Source organism: Mastacembelus armatus, chromosome 4 (assembly GCF_900324485.2).
Source record: "Mastacembelus armatus chromosome 4, fMasArm1.2, whole genome shotgun sequence".
NCBI lineage: Eukaryota > Metazoa > Chordata > Actinopteri > Synbranchiformes > Mastacembelidae > Mastacembelus > Mastacembelus armatus.
In genome coordinates this window covers 24,743,692-24,760,412 of record NC_046636.1, presented here as the reverse complement: position 1 = coordinate 24,760,412, position 16,721 = coordinate 24,743,692, and the positions used below count along the sequence as shown (strand labels likewise).

At 39.0% G+C, this 16,721-nt stretch overlaps 1 protein-coding gene across 1 annotated transcript; it reads left to right on the top strand.

Annotated features, from left to right (window-relative positions):
- The first annotated feature begins 878 nt into the window (after positions 1-878).
- ghrhrl (growth hormone releasing hormone receptor, like) lies at positions 879-15,709 on the top strand. Its single transcript, XM_026305642.1, has 13 exons — positions 879-1,507; positions 7,574-7,676; positions 8,080-8,187; positions 9,017-9,108; positions 9,880-9,983; positions 10,721-10,853; positions 11,022-11,175; positions 12,609-12,669; positions 13,033-13,102; positions 13,450-13,541; positions 14,212-14,341; positions 15,089-15,130; positions 15,498-15,709. Exons 1-13 carry the CDS (start codon positions 1,454-1,456, stop codon positions 15,597-15,599), a joined length of 1,245 nt encoding a protein of 414 aa, XP_026161427.1. The 5' UTR covers positions 879-1,453; the 3' UTR covers positions 15,600-15,709.
- Positions 15,710-16,721: the final 1,012 nt, after the last annotated feature.

The window sequence follows — 16,721 nt, the reverse complement described above, 5'->3', positions numbered from 1 at the left end:
AAATACGTAGACACAAACGTGGTTTGAGCGCCATCTAAAGGGGGAAGAGATGTTTAAGGTAATAAAACAGTTTGATAGATACAACACCATCACTCACAGAGAACCAGAGCGATGCAGTAAAGTATGAGGGGCTAAAGTCAGAAACCTCTCTGTATTTTATTTTAGGGAGTGTTTAATAGTTGTCTAACATTAGAGAGGTAGAAATAACTAGCCAGTGTAATAGTACATTTAATGATTTTATATCTTATTGTGATGTGATGTATAGTGATGCTGTTGCAGCTGAAGCAAATGGCTTTGATAATATTTACATCATGGGGTCACGTTTCACAATTTCTAAAGTTTTATTTAGACAATTAAGTGAATAATTAAGAAAATGATTATCTAACAATTCTATATGGTTAAAACAGGCCCCAAGTCATATATAGGCTGTAATAATGATTAAAGTCAGTCTAAAATGTTAAATGTCCAGGAGTGCATTCCCCTTCTGTGATGGTTGTTACAGAAAAAGATGTGTACATGATTTTTCCATGAGAAAGAATGAACTGACTATTTGTAAAAGCTCCTGTGGGCACGGATGGAGTAGAAGGCAGTGGGTCCCTGGGCGCAGATCAAAAGGGCCCCCACCTCTCCAACACTACTCCGGACCAGACAGATTGAACAACCACATGACTTGTAGTCAGTTTGTGTTTTCTTATATAATTTTGTCTGTTTCATGTCATCTTGTAGCTACACATTCTACTTCTCTTTTGTGGTCATTTGCTTGTTTTGTGTTTCACTTGGTCATTTCACAGTATTCAACTGTTTTTTCCCCAGTATTTTTCAGTATGGTCTTGCATCGTTTTGTGGCTTTTGTAGTTATTTTGTAGTTCATTTTCAAACAGAAATGTTAACAGTGCTTTCTCTGGTCCATGGGCCCCGTGACCCCTTGGGCCCCTGGGCCAGCATCTCGTAGGCCCTTTCAGCAACAGATCCATGCCTTATAGGCTACAACTCCTTTCAGTGCAAATCTGGCCTGATATTTCCACACAAGGTAACGTACGATCAGATTCTGCGTGTATTTAGCGACACAGTCCGGTTCAGGAGAGCATAAGAATGAATTTTGAACCTGAAATCATTTGCTCAGATGCAAACACTCGCTGTTTTACAGCTTGACAGATAATCGAGGTCCATTACCGTCAACATAAAAGGAAGCGTGTCGTACCGTAATGTCTCAGGCTTGGTAATGATAGCAGTTTATGACTTGGTTATAGGGATATGAAAAAAAAAATAGTCTCTGAAACAAGCGTTTCAGACTGGCAGGTTAGGCGCAAGGCTTTTATTGTGAAAATATTCAACGGAATTACCGGAGCACTGCCAGGTGCTTTACTCACACCTGAGTAGATAGCGGCGCTGAGTGTGTTGCAGTCTGACTGATGAAAGCGCCACTTGGACTCTCAGACACTGAACCGACAAGATGTTGTGGCTGCGCGTCGGATTGGCTCTTCTCTTTCTGTGTTTGGCTCCAACTGTGAGTAATTTTCTTTTACTTTATCTGTCTTCAAAAAACAAGATCTCTTGCACATTTATAACTTCTTACAGAACATTAACAGAAATGTTTTTTTCTGAAGGTCTAATAAAGAACCACCTTCTTGCATAGGTTTGGTTGCGCAGCATCTATTTGTTTGCACAAAACAGATAGATGCCAAATGTTCGCCTCCTGTCTTTCCAGTCTTATTCATGACGTTGTGGCATTTTAATCAAAACGGCAGAACGATAAGGAGGTGTGGCAGGCAGCCAGGTGATGTCCTCGGCCCATGTGGGATCATGGTCTTTATGCTTGTAAAGGTTTGTTGTATTTAGCTTTGTACTAAAATAAGTTTGGTGCATATTTCAATTTGATAAAGGAACAGGATGTGTAGCCTTTAAGTGTTTTAGGCTGAAATGAGAAAATAAATTTTATAAGTGTGTAAAAAACAGGTGCTACAAGAAAGATGTCAGAAATTAGTAACCATTAGATTTATTTAGTATCAAAAAAAACAGAGTGGAATATTTAACTGTATCCAAATCAGAAAAGTGAAAAAGGAAATAACTTGTGTATTAGCAAGGCAGATAACAAAGTGTACACATGTATGCGAATTCACACACGGGCACTCAAACTAGGCTTTTTTTTAATCAACAGCTTTATGGGACTATTATTACATAGCCTGCTCGCTAATCTCCATAACAGAAATGAAATGTGAGAAGCAGGCAAACAGGTGGTATGATGATCAGCGTGGCACAGAGAGAATGGGAAGGGCAGACACTCATCACCATGTTTCACTTCATTCTACTCTCATTCACTGCTGAGGACTGCAGAGAATTACAATGAACTGCTGGGGTCCATAAAGCACATACACGTGAAACACACTCACACACTCATACACTGGAAAAATTTCAAAAGAACATACAGTCACCACGAACGGGTGTGTGGCATCGTTTATATGTTGAGATATGACTGAAATTCTGCACTTTAACTCGAGAGAAAAAAACAAAACAAACAGGATGGAAAAATATGAAGATGAAAAAGCCTAAATATGTGTTTTACTTTCATCAAACACAGCAGTCAGTAGATGGACTGAATAAAAACACTGATGTCACTCTCATATCTATTCAACAAATGCAATGTGTTACATCTAGCTGCCAGTTAGTTTGGTGTGCCTCAAACGTGAAATACATTTAGCATTTTTATTCTTTCTACACTGCGGCTGAGTCAGGCTAGCTGTTCAGGTGCATGTGTGAGCTGCCTTCACATCATGATGTTTACACGTAAACAACATGAGGTTGAGATATTGGGAATTTCTGACACTGATATTTGATTAGATTTCCACCTGTTAGCAAACTGTTGACAGAAATGCTGCAAATACACAAACTCTGGCAGTTACATCAAAATAAAATACAATACTAACACAACTAGAAATGATTCAGCTAATTTGGCACTAATTTGTACACGGTTTCTATCTGGTTTCACTTGGTAAGAGTTGATGCAAATACTGGTAATATTGATGAGACTGATTAGGCTGTTTATCTGGTGTGGCTGGATTAGGACTAACCACTTTGGAATAATGCATGAACACTCCTGAGCTGGAACTGGGCTTGTTTTTTGTTTCCCATACTGCAGACACTGGGATAAATGCAGCATTAGCATACAGTTCTAAGTGTGGTATAAATCACGTATCGCACGGCTAGAAAGTGAATAAGCACATTGACCAGAATGTCAGACAGTCCCCAAACTTCAGAGACCGACTGTGTTTGTGCTCTTTTTCCGACTAACTGAACGTTTCATATTTTTTTTCTGCAGCAGAATACCAAGGATGCAGCATAAAAGTGCACCTCATTCGCTGTTGAAAATAGAAAGCAACATCTGCAAAGTGATCCCAATTCGATGGCCCCTTTTTGGGTAGTTAGTGGATAATGGGCTTCACCTCTGAGAGAACATTTTTCAGTAGACTGCACGCTAAACCTGGTAGTGTAAAGAGGCCTTTGGCTTTACATTTAGTTTCATGGCTCATAATATCCACACGTACCTTATGCAGGGCCTCCATCTCTCTATCTCCCTATCTTTGCTACTGTCTTTTAAATGCTGTCTTATTTTATCTCTGTCTCTTTCATCGTGCAGTTAAAATGCAAGAGCACACCATGCGCCCGTGATGCTTACAACCACCCACTGTTGACACACTCTCTATACCTCACCCTCTGCCATTCACAGGGTTGCTCACTTTCTATCGACTGCGTGCCATTCTTATGTAAAATAAAATGTCTTCACAGCAGCACTTTGCATATAAAGAGGGAAACCATGTGTGGCACGGACATACAGTGCAGCATTTAGCTGAAGAGCTGAAGCTTTTTGTGGTAACATGAGAGCCTAAGATTTTTCTGTTTGGGTATTTGTGACGTAATGAACTTTTAATTCAGTGAATTACAACTACAAAGCCAAGTTTAGCACAACCAACATAGTACTACATCTGCATACATGCCCCACCTGTAAACATATTGCTGCTGGACATAACTCTTTTTTTTTTTTTTTTTTTTTTTCATGCGGCCCTCAGCTGTCTTTGAACAGGAAGAGCAGTAATTGCTGAGTAAATTGCACAATAACACCTCTCATTAGATTATTAGCATTGCATTAGGAAAAAAGAGGACAGGCTGCAATATGCTCTGGTTGTTTCCAGCGTGTCCACTCCTCGTTCGTTGGGGGAAAAATTGTGCTTAGAACTTTCAAGTTTGCTCATTCGCATTTTTTCTGTTCAAAAGCTGTGAGGAGGATCATGTTCAGTTCTGACTAGTTTTCTCTGTTGTGTTTTTGACATATGTGTAGTTGCTAAAGTGGTTTGTTATTCTGCAAAAACACTCTCTGTCTTTTCCCTGTTTCCCATTATTTGTGCATGTGTACATGTGTTCGATGGCGAACTCGTTGACAGCTAAGACTTGAAATGAGGAGAAAGGGCCGAGGTGAGTGATTAGCTTGGAGAAACATCCATCCATTCCGTCCATTAGCTGTAGCCGCTGTACCCACTTATCTGGAGCCAATCCCAGGTGACGTTGGCCAAGAGAACACCCTGGACAGACTACCAGTCTTTCACAGGGCTGACACACAAAGGCAGACAAACACTCACACTCAGATTTACACCTGCTGCCAATTTCAGTCGCCTGTCAATCTAACTTGCTTGTCTTTGCGCTGTGGGAGGAAACTGCAGAACTTGGAGAAAACAAGGAAAACAACTCTAGAGAGAAAGAGCCCAGCTGGCAGGCTCAAACCCAGAACCTTCTTGCTGTGAAAAGAAAAATTATGATTTTTCTGATTTAACTCAGCATGTAACGTATTTTAATCCCTCAAATAGTTTGGCTACTCTGTGTGCTTTGCTTTTGATCTCAGCATCTCAGAGGCGCCTGTTCAAAGAACATAAGGTACCTTATCTATATATACAAATGACACTGTGGGAATGTTTTTCTGAGGGTGCTCCCTCAAAGGAATGAATCTGATGGAATCTAAATGTCTCTCTCTGTTTTTATAGTTCTGGAGCCCACAAATACCTTTTTTACATATTTTGATTAGCAATGAAGATTTTGAAGATGACATTTTATCTCTGCTGCCAAGGTAATATTGAAATTGATCTTCTTGATTGGTGCAACAGCCCTGAATAGCTCTTGAATTCAGTGCTTATTTCCGTAGCATCATACCCTCGCACAGTTCAAATCAATCCACAACATCATGGTAATATAAAGTCATGGTAATTTTGAAAAATGACTCCAGGTGGGTTTGTATGGATGCTGACGTTGCTGTTTCCCCCTCAGAGAAACTCAGATCTTTTTAATCGAAATGTTTATAACGCACGAGCAGCCCATCCTACCGGGTGATACTCACAAAGCCAAATGGGTTAAATCAGACTTCTCCGTAAGGTTTGAGGTCTCAGAAGGATTTAGCACCTGAAGCTTTGTTACAGAAAGAGCATGGTTGCATCTTGTCATACAGCAACTTGTTTTTTTTTCTCAGGTCTTTCCAAATGAGCTAGAACTGATCTTTAAATGTCTGTGGAATATGCCACGGATGAGTAACAGAGATTACTTTATTAAGGCTGTGACTGCTGCTAGTTGTGTTGTCCTGTATTTGTTTTCTGCACATCTTCAGAAAACAAAGGCATGACTCACATAGCTGCCTGAAAATTACTCAACATGGGAAAAACAAGATGCAAAGCATTCTCAAAATTCGGAGTAATTTTGAAAATGGAGGGGCTTTGTGATTTCATGTCTGCATGTAAGTACCACATTTTTCTCCTTTTTTCTCCACTTTCCCCTTATTTTTGTCTGCATGTGTCCTTCTTTGATTCATTGTAACACAGACACATTGCTGTCATTCCTACTTCACACTGTGCCTGACACTTACTAGCCTGATGTCTTCGAGGTCCATGGAGAGAAAGCACTTACGTTTAAATTGGAACAAAAAAACATAAGTGACTCTCTTCCATCTGTGATATATATTTATTTTTGAAATGTTTGTCTTCTGTTATTGTAAATTCAAACCCAAAATGGTTTTTTATGAGTCAAATGAGTTTTTTCCAAGTTATTAACAGCAATATTCATTTCTAACAATAAACTGGCCTCTTCATTAATGAAGAAATATAAATCAACATGCCAGCAAATCAAACAAAAATCGGAACATGGGGTGTCCTGTGAAGCTGTGAATAAAGCGTGATATGAATGTTGAAATGTATTGGCAAATTAAATAAGAACAGATTCTAGTAACAATCCCATGAAAGACATTTCATCAGGAAATCTTCTGTAGAAGCACATATGTCTGTGCTGACAAAACAAGACCAAGCCTGCTGCTCTGACCTTCAGACCACTCAAGTGCACCGGTAGCATAAAAATAATACACTTGAATTTAACCCGTGGTAGTGTCGCCCGTCCAGGCAAAGTAATCAACTCGGCACCAACCAGTTCAGTAGGTACAGAGATAAAATAGGAAGTTTAGAAGTGAATTGTCCTCAAAATGTCGTGAGGATGACGTCACTTTTAACTGTGACGCTTTTTATGCTTGAGAAGTTAATTCACACTCACCGTGGCGTTGACATTTCCATGTGGCACTTCAAGGCCTGATGATTTATGATGTGTCCCCATTGGCATTATGAAAGACAGGTTCAGCAGGAGAATGTAAGTGTATGAATCTGACTAAAAGCTACCAGCGAACTACAAAACAGCACCGGACTCTTTAAAAATTCACTTCTGGCCATTTTGACCATTTTCGTTGATGCTCCTGTCATGTGGAAAACCCTCATCATCCATTCTGCCAAATGCAAACATTGTGTATTCATATCCATACTGTGCTTTGAAACCTTAGTAATAGTGCTTCCTTCAGACTTGCAGTGCATAGTTAATGCATGTGTAGCACAACACAGGAACATGTATACACACATGTTGACCTCAGAATATTTTATACCTTGTAATGTTTTATATGTAGCAGAAATTCAGTGTGTAGTGAACCACACCTGCACTCACAGTTTCAATTTGGTACAGCCAAAAGGATAATTTCCAGATAATCATGACACTCCTTTTCCTGTATTTCCAAAGTCTACACTCCACCCACCTGTCAGGGTCTACCTCCTATCAGAAACAAGATGTTATTTGTTTCAGTCCAAAATAAATCTCAGGCCCAAGTCAAATATAAATCTAGTTATTCTGTTTTTATTTGACATGAGGAAATGAAGAGATGAGCAGGGGCAAACAAACACTAGACCCCAGGAGAGTTGTTGGATGCCAAAACAATCATCCGTGTCCTTTGGGTCAAACTCATTTAATTAATATTTTGAGCTTCTCCTCTCTGTGCACTGTAATGATTTTGCTTAATACCACCAAAGGAAATAGTTTTCCAAAAAGGTTAGTGTTTTAGTGGGAAAGCATTTCCTGCTAAAGGTAAGGCATACAGGCAAGAATGAGTCATCGCCCTTTAAAAATTGCATTGACATACACTTTTTTTCCATACACATGGTCATTACAGACACAGGATGTACTTTGTCCTTCCTCTCCCTCTGTCTCCTTTCTTCATCTTTTCTATCTGTAGGCTTCATCCAGCCTACACCCTGAATGTGAGTTCATATTTCAGCTGGAGAGAGATGAGCATGACTGCCTGCAGTACATGGCAGAGCAGGCCAACACAAGTGAAGGTGTGTTTTCCATTTTAAAATGTTCACATGAAGTGTAAAATCACTGATGGCATCTCAGCTGCAGAATGAAAATGTACTGGGTGATCTATCACTAAATCTATGAACGGAATCTGTCTGAAGTTAAAGGCCTTGGTTGAAGCACTACAACACTCCCTCATTCTTGTCTTAATACCATTAAAACAGAGGCGGATGCTTTGGCTTGGAAGAATGTTGTTGGCAGTGCTGTGCATGATATACCCTATTTACCTCTAGCCTATCTGCATATATATATATATGAAACTGCATTCATTTGAAGTTGCACCACATGACAGTGTGTATAAATCTTTCCTCTCTGATTAACTAAACTGATGAACAAATAACCTTTTTTAAAAATTATTTTCTCCTCTCAAACCACCACAAAAAGGTTGTCCGCCATTCTGGGATGCAGTCGTCTGCTGGCCTCACGCCCTCATTGGAGAAACAGTCCACAAAGCTTGTCCTGCAGTCTTCTCCCTCTTCAAAAACAACACAGGTGACTAAAGGATCACATGGTAAAAATGAAGGGTGATGCTGGAGAGTGGGTGCTGAGATAATGATGAGAGCAGCAGTGAGTCAAAATGAAGCTGATCTGCTGTACTAATGAAAGCAAAGGGGGTCTTTGATCCTGATGAGTTCATAAAATATGTTTTTTTTAGGTGTCTTGATTCGGTCATTCATTTACTCATTTGTTTTTATTTCTTTTTTTAGGAACTGAATCAGAATTACAGTCATGTCACACTTCAGTGCTCAGGCTTGCCAGATTGCCACAGGAGAAGGCAATCAAATTAGCTTTTACGAAATGAATAAATAAATTAGCTGGTCTGGTACAGTGATAAGGAAGCTCATGGACGCGTTTTACAAAATGAATAAACAAGAAGTACACTGGCGTTACCTGCAGGGGATATAACAGTGTCAAGACAAACATTGTGTCATTTGTGAGCATTCAATTATTCTGACAGGCTGTATAACGGTAGTGGAGCTACAGAAAGAGATCAGCAGAGTAATGCAGAGTAATCTTAGTAGTGTAGAGTAGCTGCGACGAAGAAAGCCAAGTGCTTGCTCATAAGGGAATTGTTGGGTTCTTAGTTTTAGTTTTTGTAAAGTGCCTTGAGATGATTTGTATTGTGATTTGGCGCTATACAAATAAAATTGAATTGAATTGAATTGAATTAATGCAGATTTGTTATCTGGACACCATGAATATCTGTATGAGATATCATAGCAGTTCATCCAACTGTTGTTGAGCGATTTCGTGTCTGATTTGTGGTGACAGTGACTCTAATGTAAAGGTGATCTTTTGATTTCCTCACCTTTCACCTCAGGTTCAGTGAGCCGTAACTGCACCAGCACAGGTTGGTCCAGTCTCTTCCCACCGTACCACTTTGCCTGCAGCGTGGATGATGATATACCTGAGGTGAGCTTTGCAGATAAAGAGGTCAGACTGGTGAACGAGCGAGAGAGAAAATCAGAACCAGAATGAAAAGCAGCAGTGAGAAGGCAGCAACCTGCAGAAAAAGGGCAAATAATCAAAGCACCATCTTTCAGGGTGGTTCTTCACAAAACTGTTGTCTGAAGTGAAACTGCTGCCCATTCACCTGCTTTTGTTTCTTACTTGGTAGTTGAGATTGAAATATATTGGCTTACTGGGTCACTGCCTTTCCAGAATAGACCTGAAAATCTATTCAAACATAAATATGCCTCATATGAAAATACTTCTGCAAAGCAGAAATTGAATCAAATATCACCCATCAGGTAATAGCTGAAATTATCTGTTTCACAAAGAGAGAATGGGGCTTAATCCATCTGAACAGTGTTTTTGGACCATAATTATCAGAAAACTACTTTTGGTGCTATGTAGAGCATCTTTTGTCTTGAGTTTAAAAGGCCCTTTTAAATCCTCCAAAAGCAGGGATGAAAAGTCACTACTTACTGTAATTAAGTAGCTTTTTAATGTACGTTTTGGAGTTGACTCGTAGTCTGCTCACTCCAGTCCTACTGCCAACTCAGCCTCAAAATATGGAAAAAGCTTTTTAGCAGTCGTCTCTTCAATACAGTTAAGGCTCAAGCCTGTCTGCAATTTACTCTCATTTTAAAACATTACATTCGTTTTGAAGCCTGACAGCATTTTGAAGCTTTGATATTTCAGTATAACCCTCAATATATAATCTTTCCATCTTGCGTTCAGACAGAGCAGTCATATTTTGCCACTGTGAAGCTCATATACACCATCGGCTACAGCATTTCTCTAGTGGTGCTGGCTGTTGCTGTTTTGATCCTGTTGCTCTTCAGGTAGGTACAGATTCTATTAAAATAAGTTTGAGTGCTCTACAGAAAAGACAGACAGCCTTTTATTCAATTTATCATCAGCTAACCAGTGTGATGTGCTAGACCTGAGGCCAATTCATTTATGGGCCAGCAGTAGAAGTCACAGCAGTACTGTTGTGCTTCAAAATATTGTGCTAAAAGACTAAATAATAAAAGAAACGATGGCACTATATAACATTTCTGATCATAGACTGCTATAAATATTACACATTTATGGAAAATCCAATTTTAAAAGAGAAGAAAGAAAAAAGATTTCATGAGGAGAAACCACCATCACCCCACCATCATTATGTACTGCTCCTATCTCTGTCACACCTCTCAGCTCTAATATTTTCCCGTGTGCATTACAACCCTCTCTGGCATGTAGTGGCACTAACAGGTCCTATAATCCCCTAAGCGAGTGATTGACATAATGTCAAGGGTCTCCTCACTTTCGCCCACCCAGCTCTTTGGGTTAGCAGATTAAAAGAAGTCAGAGCATGTGGAAACACGAAACCTCTTAGTCAACTTTTTCTTTTTTGTCTGTCCGGTTGGTGTGTGGTTAAATCTAGTCTGTTCGCCATAAAATCAATCACACCATGTGTTATTCCACAGTTACTCAGACATGGTACATTTTTAATTGTTTTCTTTGCGTTACAATTTTATAACATGTCTTGGCTCCAAACATCATGGCCTGTTTTAATTTATTTATTTTTCGACAGGAGGCTACGTTGTGCCAGGAACTTCATTCATATTCAGCTCTTCATTACGTTTATCCTGAAAGCTGTGGCAGTGTTCATAAGGGACGCTACTCTGTTCTCAAGTGACGACACCAACCACTGCACCCTTTCCACAGTAAGATAATGGCGCTGAGGACAAGAGATTCTTGGTTGTGCTAAAAACTTCCTCTTGTCAGATTTCCTATTGATGCATCACTTTGATCGCAGATTCCTTGCACTTCTCCTCTCTGCTACCAATCCTTTCTTACAATTTATTCTCCTTTTCCTTCCTGTTTTTGTCCAGTTTGCTTGTAAGGCGTCTGTGGTTTTCTGTCACTACTGTGTAATGGCTAATTTTTTCTGGCTCCTGGTGGAGGCGCTCTACCTCAATTCCCTGCTGCTTTCATCCTTCTATCACAGCCGTAGATGCCTCTGGGGTTTCAGCCTGCTGGGATGGGGTGAGACACTTTGACATGCAGTTTCCTGGATAGTTGTTGTTTTGCTGCTGAGACGTCCCACATTTCAAATACAGCACTCGTGCTTCACAAAAAGATTAAAAATAAACAACGCTGGTACTTCTTAAACACATATGACACATAATGACATGCTAAAAGTGAGTATAGCAGTTTTCATTGCAAACTGCCAGGTGTCTTTGGGAGTGCACTCAAGTCCTCTTTGGTTTGCCTGGGCCAAGGTACCACTCTTTATTATCTTTATACAATCACATTACGTGCAGAATGAGGTTCAGCTTTTTGATATTTATTTTTTTATATACCAATACCCCTATAATTCTATGCCCCAGAGACTCCCACTGTGCACAGTCTCCAGTCCATCAAACTTATGTTTGCTGTAGAACATAAAACTTGATTTTACAAACTATTTGCCTTGCCAGCATTAAGGTCTTCAGTCCACCAGATTTCTGGAGATTTCCATCTACAAACAGCATACTCACATATTAAGGATTTTGGCTAGTAAATAATATAGAGCTCCCCATATAGAAAGTCAGGCCAGCAGCTTTGCAATTTCAACATTTAAAATCTTGATATTTATGTGAGTTCTCTACAGGATGACTCACTGATGAATTTCAAATGTTGTCTTTTCATTGCTGCTACATGTAAATAATATATTTGGATGTATTTTTAAATCCCAAAAGTAGCATCAAATTATATCACACTGACCTCCTGAATCGCATCAGGCCAGGGGCCTAATATGACAATTAGAAGGCCACACTGTTGTATTTTCTACACACTGAACCACATTGTAATGTGTGTTGACAGGTTTAAAATGATTGGAGCTTGACGGTTTAAAATTATGTCTTCCATTTAAGTGTTATTATGGCTTCGTGTTTCAAAGGACTTTTCCTGCAGTCTTTAGGGACATCGAGAAGCAGACAGCATGCCATCAGCCCCCATCCTCTGCTTATTATTTTAATGCATCCAGAAAGACTCCTGGCATGGTAGCATCAGCTGTAATTACCAAAAAAAGACTGAATGGCAATTTACTGTACATCCCTGTGGAGGTCACCACTAATATATTTGATTATCGTTCAGGGTTAAATGTTTCTTTAAACATGTTCAAGTTGATTTGAATGCAAATTAAATGGGAGGGATGAGTGCAACACAGAAGCTCGCTGTTACATTTGTCAAGTACAATCAATGTACAGGAATAAGTCCCAGTTGTAAGAAACTGATGAGCATGTGTCCAGTAGATGTGACATGTGGTACTTACCGTACTGCTGCACTGGTATAGCCTCTGAAATATCACATTTACTTGTGAGTTCTTGCACGACACAATAGGCCAACAGGCTCATCACATACTGGCAGTTGTGATTTTTATGATTCAAAGTGCGTAGTGATTGCATCTCTGTGACCTTAGGTCTGCTTTTCCACAGGCGTACCTGTGCTCTTCATCATCCTGTGGATTGGATCCAGGCTGTATTTTGAGGACACAGAGTTTGTACAAATCACATCTCCATCCCCACAGCCACCATTATTTCTCATACACATTTACAGTGCAACAGATTAATCAGTGACCACCACAGCAATCTGACATAAGGGCTGCAACACAGTCACACTATATAGCATCTTATTAAAATGATTTTATCATATAGGGTTTTGATGAGTAAGTACACCATTAGTAGAGAATTTTTTTCATGTACTTGCTTTTATGTATTTCCACTCATTTTTACTTTGCACTACCTGCTATTTGCTGCTGTTTGGAAGATTCTTTTTATTCTGGGGTCATTGCAACTCCTTGTGCATCACGCTGGAAGAGCACAGACTGAGTAAACATTTCAAAATTGTCTTTGCACGCAGATGTTGGGACATCAATGAAGACTCACCCTATTGGTGGATCATCAAAGGACCAATTGTTGTGTCTATAGCAGTAAGTACAGTACTTCACTTTCCCCATGAAACAAACAAAATGATGGACTGTTAATTATGCACCAAGCAGATTACAGATTATTACGCTAATGGTTTGTTTACTTTCTTTTTAGAAAGGGTTTCAGAAAACAGCATTAAGAACAATGTTCTTTTGTGCACCTTAGATTAGCAAGACAAAAACATTTTACACCACTCTGTCAATTACACACTTGGCTGCCAATATTGCAGCTGTGACATCAAGTAATAATGTTATTCTAAGCAAAACCAGGTACAGTATCTGTCAAGGCTTTACCCCATTAAAGCTGAACATTTTTCATAAGTTTTCGTTCTTGCTTTTTCTCTCCATAGGTCAACTTTATGCTCTTCATGAACATCATCAGAATCCTAATCCAGAAGCTCAATCCTCGGCTGATCCAGTTCAATAACTCCTCTCAGTACAGGTAATCCTGTAGACACAATTACAGGCATAATGCGAGGGACAAGACAGAACAAGTAGTGCATTTTAAACTGTTTTTAGGGTGGAGACTTGCTTTAATCAGATTTAGCTTTCATCCTTTCCTCCCGCAGTCTTGGATTCTCAAAGTCTTATCCTGAGCTGCTAAGATTTTTCAGTCTGATGGACTGAATACTTCTAATACTTTTTCACTGTGCTAGGTAAACACTTTGATTTTGTGAACGACACAAGTTGTGTGAAAACTCTTGATACTCATCAGTGGGCAATGTATTATTCATTAAGTCACCACTGAGCCACAAACTACTCAGTCTAGGCACGTCTACCTTTCCACTTCCCATGAGCTTTTTTAGAATTTCTAATTGAAATAGACTTACTAATTGGCTGAAAGTGTTCAGGCACATCATGCATATCTGGATCTTATAAAAGACATGAGGTAGGTTAGACAAAAGGTAGGTTAGGGTTAGGGTTAAATTTGGGTTACCTAATAGAGTAATAAGTCCATGCACACATAAAAACAGTCAGCATTTGAATATTCTTTGAATCATGCACCTGTTGCTACCTTTTGATTCAGAATGAGATGCTATTTTGGATGCCATTCAAATAAGATATGCAATAAATTACCTCCTGCATCTTGTTTCTTTGCTTCTTTGCCACAGACGCCTGACTAAGTCCACTCTCCTCCTCATCCCTTTGTTTGGTACTCACTACATGTTCTTCAATTTTCTGCCTGACTACTTCAGTGTTAACCTGCGCTTCTGTATCGAGCTCTGTATGGGATCCTTCCAGGTACATACATGGACTGTATAACAGATAGAAAGTGAACCAAATGGCCAGAATTATCATCTGTAGAGCTGCTGGCCTTGCCAGAAAGAGTAGCAGATTTAATACTCTATTCCTAAAACGAGTTCTATGCTTGCAAAACCTTAATAAAGAATTTTAAAATAAGTTGATTAGTAGGAAAAGGTAGAGCAGTCCTGTGTTTGGTATGTGAGGGAAACCTGGTGCAGTATTTGCAGCTGCCACAGACATGCAACCATGTGAAAAACCATCAAATGACTTCCTCTATTTCATGCCATATCTGGTACAGGCTGGTTTGCCGGGCAGGTCCATAAATTGGATTTTGATCCTATAACATTTCCTATTGAGAGTTGAGGTTAATAACTCACAGGTGTGAAATATGTATGAAATCTACTAATAACAGAAGTGGCTATTTACTGAAGCTTTATTGCAGAGTTTATTGATAAATGATGTGAAACAACTAAGTCTGGTTTCATTCAGCTTGTTTTAGTAGAAAGATGAAGCAAATGTCTTATGACAGTGCGTTATTGAGATATAAATCCAATCTGTTTATTATTCCACTCATGTTTGCTGGCTGTGTGAGTGAAAACTTAATAGATTTTCCAGACTTGCTTTTAATTCTGATTCTTCAGCCTATCAGCTCTCATTTGTTTGTGACATTTAAACTATCTCCACAAGCTTTGAATAAAGTGGACTAGTCCTAAATGTTAATGATTTAAACCATCTCTCTTACAGGGACTTCTTGTGGCAATTCTCTATTGCTTTCTCAATCAAGAGGTCAGTACAAGCCACACCGCCGTCGAGCATTTACCATAACACATTTAACAAATCACACAGATAATGAACAGCTTCCTCTTGCATAACAAAGCTGTGTTTCTGGATCATAGGTCTGCAAGAAATGAAATTTTCATCAGTCCAGCAATAATAAACTAAACTATCTTAGTTAAAAACAAATAAAATTCTACATCTCCACAACAATATAACAAGATTCTTAAAGTTTAAAGGAATAAATGAACATTTTGGAAAATATATTCATTTGCTGGCTTGCCTGTTTTTTTGTTTTTTTTTATTAAAAAATGGCATAATGATTGAAGGTAATAATAGAATCAATTAAATAAAGTAGGTTGTTGTCTGTGTTTGATAGGTCCAGAAAGAGGTCCATATGCAGTGGCTGAGGTGGCAGGAGAGGAGCTATGGGGTGGTGTCACCTGCTGCAAAGGGCAGCCAGATGGACACACCCTTCTAGAGCGTCCCGACATGCCTTCACCTTCTTTCTCTACAAGGCTAGCTTCAGTCTTGTCATTGTCTCCAATGCTCTGTACATTTCACAGAAATCCAGTTGCCAGAATGGGAAAATCAAGGTGAACATTTAGATTGAGGATCATTCTGAAATCCCATGCCATCTTATACACAACAAAACAGCTTATGCCATAAACATTATACTGATAAAAATTCAGTTTTCTAGAAGCTTAACATGAATGTAAAAGAGCCAGTCAGAAGAAAGGACTTATCACACAATGGTTTTGACTAACATACCCACACATTATGTTGTCTCATGTACAGTAAGTTTGATTCTTTTTATCATAGACACCCAAACTGTCAAGCTGATTGTTAAGAACTATTCAGCATAGGGGGAGATGAACTGTAAATATGTTCTTCACTTTAAAGTGTAAATCCAATACAGTGTGTTATGTTCTGTTATGTCTTGTCAATGACGCTAATATATAAGAAATCTCCACTGTTAATTCTGCTAACTCTGCTAACTCTCACGCTCAGCACAGGACTGGAAAACATGAAGCAATCAATCATAGTAATATTTTTAAAATATTGAAAATTCATATGGAACTGCATATTCCAGCATACTGTACAGTGCTTTAAACTCCATGGCAATATAAACAGTGGTAAAACTGAAAATACTTTAACCATAATTATTGTCGATTCCATGTACACCTCATATCTCCTCTCCTGCACCTGTTAGAGGTGTTTTGTGCCTCTTTCTCTGTTGTTACAATGCCTTGGAAAATAAAGCATAAACAAACATTTTTATTCACCCTCATTATATCTCTCTGCAAACTAGTAATAAATGTGCTGATATATAAATACTATATACTAATTTGTAGTAGAAGAAGAAACAGATTACACTGGTGACCAGTGGAGCAGTTACACCATAGTGTGCACTGAAAATCAACAAGTACAAAATCAAATATGTGCAAAATATTCATTGACCAGGAGGCTCCAGTCACCCTGCGTGGAAACATTAGCTGGAAAAGCTGTTTTTGTAAATCTGTCCAATTTGCCTATAATTTTTATAGGAGGAAGTGGGCGTGGCATATACCTGGAATTGCAGCTCAATATAGTGAACAAGTAG

Excerpts from the sequence above, each read along its gene's own strand:
- ghrhrl (XM_026305642.1), top strand. The coding sequence starts at position 1,454 with ATGTTGTGGCTGCGCGTCGGATTGGCTCTTCTCTTTCTGTGTTTGGCT. Across the intron at positions 12,670-13,032 it reads CTGTATTTTGAGGACACAGA|ATGTTGGGACATCAATGAAG; the intron begins GTTTGTACAAAT and ends CTTTGCACGCAG. Across the intron at positions 13,103-13,449 it reads CAATTGTTGTGTCTATAGCA|GTCAACTTTATGCTCTTCAT; the intron begins GTAAGTACAGTA and ends TTCTCTCCATAG.